At 33.4% G+C, this 14,514-nt stretch overlaps 4 protein-coding genes and 1 pseudogene across 4 annotated transcripts; 2 read left to right on the plus strand and 3 right to left on the minus strand.

Annotated features, from left to right (window-relative positions):
• Positions 1-454: 454 nt before the first annotated feature.
• Positions 455-3,673, plus strand: LOC112600215. The gene is made up of 2 exons (XM_025347391.1): positions 455-1,418; positions 2,535-3,673. Exons 1-2 carry the CDS (start codon positions 914-916, stop codon positions 3,629-3,631), a joined length of 1,602 nt encoding a protein of 533 aa, XP_025203176.1. The 5' UTR covers positions 455-913; the 3' UTR covers positions 3,632-3,673.
• Positions 3,674-3,782: 109 nt separating this feature from the next.
• Positions 3,783-6,445, minus strand: LOC112600219 (annotated as a pseudogene).
• Positions 6,446-8,480: 2,035 nt separating this feature from the next.
• LOC112600217 lies at positions 8,481-9,342 on the minus strand. The gene has a single exon (XM_025347393.1). The coding sequence runs from the start codon at positions 9,328-9,330 to the stop codon at positions 8,674-8,676; it is 657 nt and encodes a 218-aa protein (XP_025203178.1). The 5' UTR covers positions 9,331-9,342; the 3' UTR covers positions 8,481-8,673.
• Positions 9,343-9,638: 296 nt separating this feature from the next.
• Positions 9,639-11,997, plus strand: LOC112600216 (putative nuclease HARBI1). The gene is made up of 2 exons (XM_025347392.1): positions 9,639-10,104; positions 11,153-11,997. Exons 1-2 carry the CDS (start codon positions 9,652-9,654, stop codon positions 11,936-11,938), a joined length of 1,239 nt encoding a protein of 412 aa, XP_025203177.1. The 5' UTR covers positions 9,639-9,651; the 3' UTR covers positions 11,939-11,997.
• A 202-nt stretch (positions 11,998-12,199) lies between these two features.
• Positions 12,200-12,682, minus strand: LOC112600218. Its single transcript, XM_025347395.1, has 2 exons — positions 12,486-12,682; positions 12,200-12,412 (listed from the first exon to the last, which is right to left on the minus strand). The coding sequence occupies exons 1-2, from the start codon at positions 12,680-12,682 to the stop codon at positions 12,214-12,216; spliced, it is 396 nt and encodes a 131-aa protein (XP_025203180.1). The 3' UTR covers positions 12,200-12,213.
• Positions 12,683-14,514: the final 1,832 nt, after the last annotated feature.

Genomic DNA, 14,514 nt, shown 5'->3' on the forward strand with positions numbered 1-14,514 from the left:
GTGAAAATCTAAAATGAAATATATTTAATATTTATTAACTGAGTTATTGGTTCTAATACTTAATAGATTTACTGACTAACCAATACAATAAATAATTTAAAACATGTTATACAAGATTGCTTATCCCATCAGTTATCACACTTTAATTGAGACCGCGGCTAGTGATTGCAGGTGCGCGTACCGATAACAAAACGAGCTGTCTAGGCAAGACGTAGCTAGTGCCACTAGCAAATATCTTATCAAAACTCAAAGACTATGGACAACGCCCCTAATCAGCACTAACAAAATCAAATTAAATAATATGATATTATTTAAAATTATAATATTTGATAAGAAATAAAGACATGATGAGAAATTGTTCGTGGGTTGTTTCTAGACGCTCGTAATGAAGGAAGAAATTTCGGGGGTTATTGACCTCCTAACTCCCCCCCTATGTGTGCGCCACTGGACATTAGCAAATTGGGTAATTCTTATAAAAACGCGTACAGACGATTTCTGTCTACAGAAAAACGATTAGAACTAAATAAAAAGTTAGGTAAGGATTATCAGCAATTCATGTATGATTACCTATATCTTGGTCACATGGAACCGCTGCGCGGCGCGGGGGAAGGGTCGGTCAATGAACCAGGCTATTTTCTACCGCATCACGCTGTAGTAAACGATAACAGTAGCACCACTCGTCTGCGCGTAGTATTCGACGGTTCTAGTAAAACCGATACAGGGATAAGCTTAAACAATGTCCTATTAAAAGGACCAACAATACAAGACGATTTATTAAATATTTTGGCTAGGTTTCGTACACACAAATACGCTATATCCGCAGACATATCGAAGATGTACCGTCAAATTTGGATTGCACCGGAGCATCGGAAATATCAAAAAAATATTTTGGCGTGAAAATAAGGAACAGCCTATGCAAATATTTCAATTAAATACGGTCACTTATGGTATTGTCTCGGCATCGTTCTTAGCTACCGCGTGCTTGTATAAACTAGCGGAGGACGAGCATAGTAATTTTCCAAAGGCGTGTAATACAATAAAAAATGACTTTTACATGGATGATTATTTAGGGGGTGCAAATACGAAAGAGATGGCCATACAATTACGTAATGATTTGCGAACAGTGTTACAATCCGGTGGCTTTAACTTACGAAAATGGTCTGCCAATGATCCGGAGTTATTAAAAAATTTAAATACGGAAAATAGTGATTCTATGTTGGTACTCGAATTAGAAAACGAAATGGCGAAAGTTCTCGGGGTACTGTGGCATCCTAGGAAAGATATATTTCAATATAAAGTACAGGATACAAGTTCGGAAATTCAATCGACAACAAAGAGAAGCATATTAGCGCAAATAGCTTCATTGTTCGACCCACTCGGTTTAGTGGGACCTATAATTATAAAGGCAAAAATTTTAATGCAAGAAATGTGGAGGTTAAAAATTGATTGGGATAAACCGGTACCGACGAAAATGCAAGATGAGTGGACGAAATATTTACACGAATTGGCAAGTTTACGGGAATTGTGTATACCGCGTTTTTTGTGTACGGAAGATAATTGTTATATAGAGGTTCATGGTTTCGCTTACGCCAGTTTAGCCGCCTATGGCGCGTGCATATACGTCCGCACTACAAATAATAGTGGTGTTTGTACATCGCATTTATTGTGTGCAAAATCTAAAGTTGCGCCTTTAAAAGTTATATCACTCCCCCGATTGGAACTATGTGCGGCCGTAATTTTGGTAAGGCTGTACAATAAAGTAATACCAAAATTAGGTATACAAATACAACGGCGATATTTTTGGTCTGATTCGTCAATCGTCTTAGCCTGGATAACTTCACCTTCTACGCGTTGGCAAACATTTGTTGCGCATAGGGTGGGGGAAATTCACGATCTTAGCTCAGTAAACGAATGGCACCATATTGGAACTAAGGACAATCCCGCGGATATTATTTCACGAGGATGTGGTGCGAAAGAAATTATAAATAGTTCTATATGGTGGCACGGACCAAGCTGGTTAACCAGCGATCATAAAACTTGGAAAAAAACTGTTTGCGAATTAAAATATACCGAAATACCAGAAGAGAAGGGTACACCGAAAACTGTTGCATTTTTAGCACAACCGGTTATAAACGAACAAATATTAAACAATTATTCCTCTTGGAATAGATTATTGCGCATTTTTTGTTATTGTTTACGTTTTATAAAAATAAGAATAAAAAAAATTAAAGTAGTTGGTCCAATATTATCAGATGAATTAAAAGAAGCTGAAATAATTATAATTAAAATAGCTCAAGCTTCCTATTGGTCCAGTGAAATAAATGATTTAAATAAAAATTGCACTTTAACGATAAAAAGTAAATTACATAATTTACAACCCTTTTTGGAAAACGGAATTATACGAGTCGGTGGCCGCATAAAAAATGCCAATCATGTGAGTATAGCACAGCGTCATCCTATTCTGATTCCAAAAAATAGTATTATTGCGAAATTAATATTGCGTAACGAACACGATCGACTTTTGCATGCAGGCCCGCAAGCAATGTTAGCAAACAGTCGATTAAAGTACTGGATAATTGGAGGCAGAAATATTGCTAGACATATATTTCACCAGTGTGTAAAGTGTTTTCGACTTCGACCAACAGTAGTTGAACCAATAATGGCGGATTTACCATCGGAACGACTTGTGCCAAATCGACCGTTTAAAAAATGCGGGGTTGACTATGCCGGTCCTATTACCATAAAAACAAGTTTACGAAGAAATGCTACAACAATAAAAGGGTATATCTGTGTGTTTGTATGTTTTAGCACTCGGGCAGTCCATATTGAATTAGTTGCTGATCTAACTGCTGAAGCATTTCTAAATGCTTTAAAACGCTTTATTGGACGCCGCGGTGTATGCTCCGATATATTTAGTGATAATGCTACTAATTTTGTGGGAGCTAATAATAAATTGTTAGAGCTAAAAAAAATATTTCATACTGAAGAGCATTTAACTAAAATATACGATGCTTTATCGTCTGAGGGCATAAGGTGGCATTTCATACCCCCTCGATCCCCTCATTTTGGCGGATTGTGGGAGGCTTCCATTAAATCTATAAAAAATCATTTATACCGAGTTTTAGGTACGGCTAATCTGACATATGATGAACTGAACACCATCTTAATTAAAATAGAGGCAGTCCTTAATTCCAGACCTTTAACCCCATGTTCCTCCGATCCTACTGATACGACACCATTAACACCGGCTCATTTTTTAATTGGTGAACCTACCTGTTCATTACCGGAGCCAGATTTAACTGGTATACCAGAAAATCGATTAAAACGTTGGCAGTGGGTAACGCAATTGACTCAAATATTATGGAAGCGCTGGAGTAAAGAATATTTGTCGCAACTTCAAACGAGGCAAAAGTGGTTAGCAAATAGGGGCCCTAAGCTCAAGATCGGTACTATAGTATTAGTGAAAGAAGACGACGTGCCCCCGATGTCTTGGTCAATGGGTCGAGTTGTTCGTGTCCAAGCTGGTGACGACGGTGTCATCCGAGTGGCGACTATATTATCAAAAGGAAAAGAAATATCCAGAGCTGTCCGTAAACTTTGTCCTCTTCCTTTTGAGGATAATAGTTCGTAAAATATTTTTTTTTTATTCTATGATATCTTATTGATATTTAAATATGGCATGTATTATGAAACATTCTAATTTATTTATATTTAACAATGTCTTTACTTATATATTTATATTACTTATTCCTTTATTTAATTTTGTGTGTTTACATCATTTATCTATTTATTGTGAACTTTTGTTGAAAAATATTTTATATGCATTTGTTTTACTGTATTAATATTCTAATTTTTCAAGGCGGGCGGCATGTCGACGCGTATATTATACTTCAGAAATGTCACTATTATTATTATTATCTATTGTTATGTTATCTTATGATCGCCAATGTCGATCCGATCCATGTACGAATGTTACCTATTTTAGTGTGTGTTTAACCGTGTATCCATGTACATATGCGCGTCACCGTGTCTGTCTCAGTATTTTTAAAATAAATTATACATTTCTATATTAATGAAAATTATATATTAAAAATTATACAGTCCATTAAAAACCAGCGACAACAGGTGTGAATGCCGAATTGTTTGACAAAATGTCATCAACTATCTGAAGTGATTTGCGCTTGAACTGCCGTACTTCTTCATCAGACATTTTCAAAAGATAGGTAGCATACTAAGAAGAAACATTTTTAAAGATTCTGCTTTTGGATCCTGATTAGCATTGACTGAAGAGTTCTCTGTTCTGGCTTTTTTTTTGCCTGGAAATATTCTAAAAATGCTTTGTCCACTGCTTCGTTTTTTAATCCGCGTTTTTTGTTTGAAACGTATGATGGCGAAGACTCGGATTGACTCAGAGTAATGTTATTCTTCTTTTGGGGCATGTCAGTAGCTGAAGGTGTGTATAATGATGTAGAAGGCGATGGCGAAGTTGGCGTAAGATGTGGTTGAAATGGCAAAGATTGCTGTGGGTCAAGTTCGGAGTTGTTAAAGTCAATTTCTTCAGATTGTTCAAAACTTTCCTTCTGTTCTGGGGGATTAGGAAGATTTCCCGAAGGCACACCTAACGCCTTAATATATGGAACTGTAAACTGCATAGATTCTAATAAATAATATGCTTTCTTTGATTTAGCTCCAGAACCACTTGGTGCTGGTTTCATGTTACGCACAAAAACAGCACGAAGGTTCTTCCACTTATCTTTGCATTCAGATACTAAAAAAAAGATAACATTCAGAGTATACATAATTTGTAATAACAATCTAGTGTTATACCGCTATTTTTACACAAACCCGATTAACTACAACCCCTCCTTGTAATCTACTGTACAGCAGAGTGACACACACTTGACTACCTTTTTATGATTGTTTATTTCATTTTGCAGATACTTGGGTACAGGTGGGACATTTGCGTCAATTGCTGTTTATTTTGGTAGAGGAGAATCTACAGTTGGTGGAATTGTGACGGAAACAGTAAAAGTGATTTGGGAAGTGTTGGAAAAAACATTCATGCCAATACCAAGTACAGAGCAGTGGAAAGGAATAGTAAAACGTTTTGAAACACTCTGGAATCTTCCAAACTGTATAGGGGCCATCGATGGCAAACATGTAAGAATTGAAAAATTTCCAAATAGTGGTTCTTCTAATTTCAATTACAAGTCGTATCATTCTATGGTGTTAATGGCTTGTTGTGACGCTGACGGGTTATTCACTATTATCGAAACGGGTTTTCCCGGAAGAAACAACGATGGGGGTATATTCAGTGCCTCAGCAATGAAATATTGGATCTAAAATGCAGGACTTAATATCCCTCCTCCCACACCATTAACATACGATGAAAATTATAGTCCGTTTCCTTATTACTTTGTGGCCGATGAGGCATTTCCGTTGTTGAAATATGTGATGAGACCATACCCAAAAATAATTTTAGATAATGTGAAAAGAATATGCAACTATAGATTTAGCAGAGGGAGAAAAACCATTGAGTGTACGTTTGGGATGGCTTGTGAAAAATTTGCTGTCTTGAATGGTCCTATTCGTATCAGAGATCCAGAAAATGTGAATTTGGTCATAAAAGCAGCTTGTATACTTCACAACTACGTACGAAAAAAAGAAGGACTTCAGTATACACCTACTTATTCCACAAGTTGTGAAGCAAATAACCACATTGACGTAATACCTTTACCACAAAATTTGACTATAAATATAACCTCTTCTGCAGCTGCTCTTAGAAATTATATAGCAAACTATTTTCTTACACCTCAAGCATCTTTGCCTTGGCAATGGAAATATGCTATTAATTAGTTTTTAAAAATAATTATTTTATTGTCTAATATTGTTTAACTATTTAATCATTTATCATCTACAAATTATCTAACACTTATTATTATACCTATTTAATCATGTTGATCATTATTTTCTAGTTTGAAGTTAAAAATAAATTATTTTAAGATTTTAACTGTAATGTAGCTATTTGTGATCAATAGTATGTCTATATTTAAATAATAAAAAACTGTAAAATCATAATAAAAAATAAGTCTGATCATCAGAAATTTCTATTTTTGTCATTGCGATAATGCGATAACAATCCGTCGCGACGGTCGCGGGTCGCCCGGTGTGCACCGATTACGAGTATAATATTATTATAGTATTATATTAACAAAATTTCGGGAATAACTAATAATATAATATATAGATTAAAAATCCACGTATATTTATTTTTAATTAAATGTATTTATTAAATTTATAATTATATTACTACATATTATTATTTACCTGACATGTTTACTGATCTTCCTACTTCATTCCAAGCTTTTTCTGTTTCATCCTTTCTGGAATATCCCGAAAGCGTGAAGTTATATAGAACGGGATGTTTTTCTACTTCTTCCACCAACAAAATTAATTTTTTGTTCGTTCATTTTTACACAAATAACAAATTTTTGCAATACGTAAAACAAAAAAACTTCGTTGAGCAACAAAATATTGAAGTGATAAAACTCAAAAGTGACTCGACAGTTGAATCACTCGGAACTTATCACTAACGCGTTAGTAACTGATTAGTAACTATATAGTAGCGCCGTCTGTTATGTTCCATTGAATAACATTGGTAGTGACTCTACGGGGACTAGTTAATGATTTGCATCAGTATTTAGTTTCAAATGAGTAGCTCCGTGTGTAGAAGGCCTTAATTGTTATAATACATAGTACAATGTTAACACTATCGTTTACTCATCTATTCTGAGAAGTCCAGGACGTGTGATCAAGTCTTAATCATTATATTAAATATCACGATGTGCCCTATCCGTTGGTGCTACACTGTTTGAATATATAATACGCGTCACCTCTCCGTATAATATATGTGTTAAAATAACACGGTACGTAACACCTCCCTTCCAAAAAAAAGATTTATGTTCTGTAAGAAACAGAAATCTTAAAAATTTGCGTATTATCTTAATTTTTAGGTGTTAGTGGTTTCACATTTTTTTTCTTTTTCTTTCGTTACATTTTCTCTTAATATTAGTATTAGTATTTTGGATTATGATTTTATAAAATAATTTTTTTGCTACTTGTTAGCAATTACATTTAAAAATAACTTCTTAATAAACTAACACGATTTCATTCAATCGTGCTTACACTTATTTCATACATGGAAGTTAAATCATATTTTCTATTCCTGAAATTACAAATTTTAGTTACAAATACATTATTAGAACAGCTTCTTATAACTGTTTCATGATTTCACTTAATCATGTTTACATTTTTTTGTCTTTTCCTGTTACAAAATAATTATACATAATTTAAATTAATTTAAATATAAGTACATAAATTATATATTCTCTCTGGCCATAGTGTTATTATGGAAACTTTACTTTAATATAAGTTAAATTATTATATAAGTATTGTTATATACTCTTTCGGTTAAGGCCAAAAGGTATATGTATTTTGTAAAAGAGTTCGTTCACTTACGGGTTGTATTCAAAACACTACACGAAATCTGTTTAACTTTAAGAAATTATTTTATTAATTATTTTATTATAAGAATATTTTAACAACACAGTATTATGCGAATCGGCTACTTATTCACGACTAACTCTTGCTTATTCTACGTTCTTGTTTTGGCGACGCAGTCGCTTGCAAAAAAAAATACACATATTGCTTACATTACTATATTATTGTATAATATGCTTATATGCTTACTAATCTAAAGTTTGTATGCAAGGGTTCCTAACAGTATACTATTATACATTTTTTTTTTTTTTTTATTAGGTTGCTCACAATTATGCACATTCTCTAAAACCCCCTTCATAAGTCCCTGGGTATTGGTATAATTGCATAATTGAATGTTGTTCTATTAATTAATTGTTTGCATAATTAATTAAATCGTATGCCTCCGGTACTATATCTATAAGTTCTGCCAAATACTGACAGTTATAGATATTATTAAAAGTTTTTTTAAACCTCAACGACACCCTCCCTTATTCCCAATTGACATGAGGTCAGTAGCTTCAAGAGTTGATGCAAATTTGCCAAGAACAACATATATTGCTGAATCATGGCACGGTCGACTTAATAGGTAGAAACAATATATCAATAACCATAACATAATTATTATAAACTTATAACTAAACTATTAAAAAGTATTTATAGATTAATATCAAAACAACCAGGAGTTTAAAAATTGATGAGACAGTTCCAAAAAATTCAGAATGAAACTGAAAACTCTATAGAGCAAATCATTCAAGGCCGAACAAGTAAAAAAAGAAAAACATGCAACGAAGAACGGGAACAAAGAATTAAAAAATTAATTCTAAGACTAAAAAATGTAGACATAAGTATTATTGAGTTTCTAAGAGGAATATCGTATAATTTAAGTTTTTAGTTTTTTTTTTTATTTAGCATTTACATTTATTAACGACTAATTTATTTTACGACTTTTTGATATTTTTAAATTTAATTTTTTACGCAGAAAATCGAATCAACGAATAATAAATATTTTGGTAAAATTCATGTTTCATTTATCGATAATTTCGAATATACGACCTTTCGAACATATAATCTTTCGTACAGACAATCTTTCGTACACTTAGCGTTCGAACATACAGCATTCGAACACATGACCCCTTACAAATCGCAACCGTTATCGACAGCGTAACGGTAACATTTCATATGGCCGTTGAATATCGCGATAGAGGTCGTATTAATTTTCCACTCGCACCCGTTCTGGTGCGCGTACTTTAGACACCGGTAGTGGCCATTCTCCGCGGCGGCGCAGCACGTGTACGCATCCCACGGACATCCCTTCCGATGCAAAAATTTCAGACAGTTGAGATGGCCGCCCGCCACGGCTGCGGCACACGTCACCTCGTTCCACGGGCACGCATTCCGGAGCGCGTATTTCAGAATCCTGTAGTGGCCAATGTACGCGGCGTTGCTGAAGGTGCTTACGTCCCACGGGCAGCCGTTTTCGCGAGCGTACCTGAGACACTCAATGCTGCCCCCCCGGGCGGCCGCCTGGGTGGTCCTCCAGTCCCACGGTATGCCGATCTTGTGCGCCCGCTGCAAACAGTCGACGTGCCCGTGCAGGGCGGCCAGGATGCACACGTCCGGCCGCGGAATGGTCTGGCGCCAGCTCTCCAGCGTGTTGTTGCCGGGCGTCAGCAGATAGCGGCAACAGTCCTGCAGGTCGATCCGTATCACGCAACCGGGTATCGCGTCGTAAAACATTCGATCTTCGGCACTGCACATGTGGTACGCGGGTTTTGCTAGACTAAACTCCATGGTATGCGCGACTGTTGGATGGAAGTGGTGGGACTAAACCGTCGGCTTGACGCGATGTCGATTTTGGACGTACACACCGGCGGACGACGACGATGACCGACGTTTAAAGACAGCTGCTGCTACTGAAAAAAACATTTTTACGCGTTAGTAATTACTTGGTATAAAGGCTAGTTCAGACTATGCCAGTAATTTAGTCAAGTGGTAAGTGACTTACTAACTACTAAACGGTTTAGTAACTGAAAAGTGTTCAGACACAATAGGGTTTAAAACTGTTTTAGTACATTAGTATTCGTTTTGGTGCTGTGAAAAGTGATTGCCAAAATGAATAGTTTACAAAAAAAAAATTTGAATAAAGCAATAGGACTTATTTCAACGGCTATTTTAGAAGAGGTAGAAGAAGAGCTTAATAAAAGTTCAAAGCGAATGTGGATTAGGGAATGGATCAAGAGAAGAGACACATTGGGAGCTACAAATGGTCTTCTTAGAGAACTAGAATTTGAAGACCCCAAAGAATACTTCGTAACGCTAAGAATGTCTGAAAGCTGTTTTAATTTTTTGTTGAAAAAAGTGCAACCACAAATTCAACGTAGTGACACTCACTTAAGAATGGCGATTCCTGCAAAAACAAAATCACAAACAGTTCTATACTTTCTTGCTACGGGATGCAGTTTAAGGACGTTAACACATCTTTTTCGACTTGGAAAATCAACTATTTCAGAATTCATTCCAGAAGTTTGTATAGCCATTTACGATTCATTACAGGACTTTATTAAGGTAAGAAATAAAAAAATCATTTGAAAACCCATTATCTAGTTAATTTTTAAAAACATTTATTAATTTATTAAAAAAAACCATCACTTTTTATTTTTTAACATACAATTCAACTTAGGTTAATCATAAAACCTAAGTTATAAAACAGTATTATCAATTACTTTCAACAAAATAATAATTCGAAATATTTTAATAAAATAACAGTCACTTTTTAACAATTTAAATATTTTAAAACTTAAGGTATGAAAAAAATATAACAAAATTATTATTTAATTTTCATATTTTAATAAAAACATATTTGAATGCTCTCGCATCTCGAATATATTTAAAAATCAACATTGGCGTTATTGATTGCAGTTGCAATTATGTCGTTCGTGGTAGTGCTATTTTGCAAACCTTGAAATGACGGCATAATTATTGAGGTAGATATATCTTCCATCGTTGTATGTTGAATATTATATTGTTGTGTTTGAGGAATTGATTGAGACGAGCATTCTGTATCTTCACGGGACTGACTATTAAAATAACTGTATGTTGAAGCAGAACTATAAGGTGAATCTTTTTGAGTGTATGACGATACCGATGGAGTGGGTGATCTCGTAATTATTGTATTTTGGTCAGAAGAGTTTTGTAAATGCTGTCTACGAAGTCTATTCAAATAAACTTGAATATGTTCTTGTGCCTCAAGTGCTAATAGTAATGGCATTGATTGTAGTTGTAGCCCTATGTGTTTTCCAAAAACCTCAAACTCGTTTTCTACCGGAGAGTTAACAGCTTCGGTTATCCCTTTTAACTCAGTGACCATAGTCTTAAGTTGTGAAAGTCTTTGCTTTTTTGGTTTTGGTTCACAAAATTCAGAGTTTAATGTGAGTTCAGTAGTATTTTCTGTGTGTTCGGTTTCTGTTACAGATATATTATTTTCGTTATCTGTGTTTGACTGAAAAATTAGTAAATAGATTATGTTAATTTTTTTTTAATAATTTAATATAGGGAACTTAATAATAAAATACTATTATAAGATTTAGATAAATTGTGTATTATGTATTTTTAGGTTCCTGACAAAGAAGGTTGGAAAAATATTGAGAAGGGTTTTAAAAACGAATGGAACTTTCCCATGTGCTGTGGCGCTATTGATGGCAAACACGTTATAATTAAAGCACCTCCCGAATCAGGAAGCTTGTTCTACAATTACAAGGAATCAAACAGTATTGTTTTAATGGCAGTAGTGGACCATAAATATTGTTTTAGTTATATAGATGTCGGGTGTAATGGGAGAGTGTCTGATGCAGGTGTTTTTCGTAACTGCAGTTTGTATCAAGCATTAGAGGACGGTATGCTACCAGAAGGTCATGTTTTAGTTGGCGACAACGCATTTCCCTTAAAAGAATATTTACTTAAGCCATTTCCTGGAAACCAGTTGACATTAAAACAGAAAATTTTCAACTATAGATTGTCGCGTGCAAGAAGAATAGTCGAAAACGCTTTCGGCATAATGGCCGCTAGATTTCGAGTATTTGAAAAACCGTTTCCATACAGCCCCGAAAAGGTCATTCTTATCGTAAAAGCATGTTGTGCTCTTCATAACTGGCTCAATGAAACTAAATTACAATATAGACAATTTGAATATACAGTTGATTCAGAAAATTTTGATACTGGAGAAATTGTCCGAGGTAATTGGAGGGACGAGTCAGAGCCGAATGGTTTTGAATCATTAAAAAATAGTTTAGCCAATCATTCAACCAGAAGATCTCAAGACCTTCGCGAAAGATATGCCGATTACTTCGTGGCAGAAGGATCGATTCCTTGGCAGACAAATATGCACCATCCGGTGCACTAAAATGTACAAATGTACACGTGACTCGGACGATTTTTTTTCTTAAATGTCAACTTAAGTTATAAACTTTAAAATAATAATAATAAACTTTTAAATAATTTAAAACTGTATAGTATAATTTTAAATATGTATTAATAATCTGAATAAACATTCTCCATTCATATTTAATAAGTTATTTGTATTTGATTAATTATTGTTCACAAAAATCCATGATAACAAAAACAATAATAGTAGTGCTATTTATATAGTTGTAATGTATAAAATGTATACTTTAATTCTTACATTAAAACTAAAATAAGTACAGTATACTGTATACATACCAAATTGCTGTGACTTTCCGTCAACTCAGAATTAATAGAACGTAGGGTATCATACAATATGTTGAACCATTTAATAGATGGTACGTAAATAGTGTCGGTACCTGCGCCGGATCTTTTCGAATCCTTTATTTTTTTTAGCTCTTGTGAATAAGTAGACCTGTTTATGTATTTTAAAATAAGTGTTAAAAGTTAATAGTTATCTATTTATTATTTAATAAACTTATACTGACCTTATGTTTTTAATTTTTAACTTTATCTCTTTTTCACCGAATCCAGGTATATTCATATTTTTTTGTATTTCATTACAAGCAGATAGCTTGGCCTGTTTATTTTTATACAGCAGACATTTTATGTTCCATAAAGACTCGTGTTTTATATATTCCGAAACAAATTTAAATGTTGTGTCTTCACCCCAACGAAACGTCATCTTGACACTGACAAGGATAACTAATACACTAAACTAAAATAATGCGTTCAGACCGCCTATTAGTAATTAGTCAGAAAAGTGGGGGATGCTACTCGACCAGAAAAAATAGAAGTAAATGGATCCACTAATTACTAAATTACTAAATAAATTTACTAAACTACTCGACTAAATCAGTCTGTTCATACACGTTTAGTAGCTAAATTACTCGCTACTTGACTAAATTACTGGCATAGTCTGAACTAGCCTTAACGTCGCCATTTGAAGCGTACCCGTAAAGGTACAAAATTATTAGGCTATAGCACGTGTAATTGCTGATCGACTGTAGCTGTAGCCTCCTCCCCCTCTCCCCGCGAAAATACTATCGAATCGACGAAGAATAACATTTTATTGATTGTTTCTAAGCAACGTTATTTCGCATCGACCACAGTAATAGTAGACAATCTTTGTCACTATATAAATAAAATAGGTAAGTGGACTATATAATAATTGGAAGTGTTTTGTTTATTTTGTATAATAGGTCGCAATTTTAAATTTATTACTAACTCAATACAATATGATACATAATAATGACAAACAAACTGTCTGGTTGCAATATAAATCTAATTTATATATATATATAAAATAATGACTGAAAAGTTCAATAAACGACATAGCAATCAGTTCGACACTAACCATAAACGCAAACGAACTCAACAATATAGTTATCAACAGTCATCTTCTAAAGACAGTAACGTATTGTTTAAATTTAATAATTATTATATACATATTATAATCCAAACGGGTCTATTATTGATAAATATTTAAAACACGTGCTCTAACTGATAACCGAAAACTTATCCATAAAATATGAAACTTTCTGGATAACTAATATCGTAAAGGTTCCCGACCATGTAACACTAGATTAATATAAATAAAATATTCAAATTAGAGTTGTTAAATCATAGTTACCGGAGAAATAAAAAGTACTAGCGTTAATCATAGCAGAACAAAATAAAAACATACACTTAACTCAAAGTTTTAACCAGAAAAAAAGGATACATAACAACAAAGGTATTGCTAAAAAAACTTGTCCGTATAACGAACAAAATATATTTTAAATAAATAACGATGACGATAGAAATGGACAATAATTAGTAGGCCTTATCACCACAGCCGACTACCGATAACGCAAAATACTATAACCATGCAACTTTAACGGCGACAGAGACAAAATTAATTGCATCATAATACAATATAAGACTCAAATTATACTGAAACTCAATTTTATCAAAACTTGAATATATTAAATTTTAAAAAAACTTTTAAAAATAATTTATTTTAGCCTAATAGTTTTGTTACTTGTTAATACAATTTTTGTACAGTTCCATAGTAGAAATATTAATAGTAAAATCAACATATAACCATTATAAACTCTATTAAATGATTGTTCAAAAATTTACATTTTAGAAGTACTATTGTCAATATCATTTTAAATTATCAAATATACTATAGTCTGTTTAAAGTATTTATATTCTATAAGAAGTATAAAACATATACAATTTTGTTATTCAATACTATTTTGTACCTATTTTCTTTTTCTTTTGATAATTGTTTGTACTGAGCATTATTTAGTTTGGTTTTCTCATTGTTATAGATATTATACTACATACTACAAAAAGTAAATTTTAAAAAGCAACAGATTTAAATTATATTTACCTTTATTTAATTCTATTGGTCTTAAATAAAGCGAATGCTCAAGATTGTAATTTATTTTATTATAATAATTAAATTTAATATCATAATATTAAAAACTGTAAAATGACCTTCAGTGGGTTGCTTAGGCAATACGTAAC

Source organism: Melanaphis sacchari, unplaced genomic scaffold (genome assembly GCF_002803265.2).
Source record: "Melanaphis sacchari strain LSU unplaced genomic scaffold, SCAv2.0 Contig625_pilon_pilon, whole genome shotgun sequence".
Lineage (NCBI taxonomy): Eukaryota > Metazoa > Arthropoda > Insecta > Hemiptera > Aphididae > Melanaphis > Melanaphis sacchari.

Bases quoted from the DNA above. Each gene is read 5' to 3' on its own strand.
- LOC112600215 (XM_025347391.1), top strand. From the start codon at position 914: ATGCAAATATTTCAATTAAATACGGTCACTTATGGTATTGTCTCGGCA. The intron at 1,419-2,534 runs TGCAAGAAATGT...TGCATGCAGGCC, and splicing joins TATAAAGGCAAAAATTTTAA to CGCAAGCAATGTTAGCAAAC.
- LOC112600217 (XM_025347393.1), bottom strand. From the start codon at position 9,330: ATGGAGTTTAGTCTAGCAAAACCCGCGTACCACATGTGCAGTGCCGAA.
- LOC112600216 (XM_025347392.1), top strand. From the start codon at position 9,652: ATGAATAGTTTACAAAAAAAAAATTTGAATAAAGCAATAGGACTTATT. The intron at 10,105-11,152 runs GTAAGAAATAAA...ATGTATTTTTAG, and splicing joins CATTACAGGACTTTATTAAG to GTTCCTGACAAAGAAGGTTG.
- LOC112600218 (XM_025347395.1), bottom strand. From the start codon at position 12,682: ATGACGTTTCGTTGGGGTGAAGACACAACATTTAAATTTGTTTCGGAA. The intron at 12,413-12,485 runs GTCAGTATAAGT...ATACATAAACAG, and splicing joins TTAAAAATTAAAAACATAAG to GTCTACTTATTCACAAGAGC.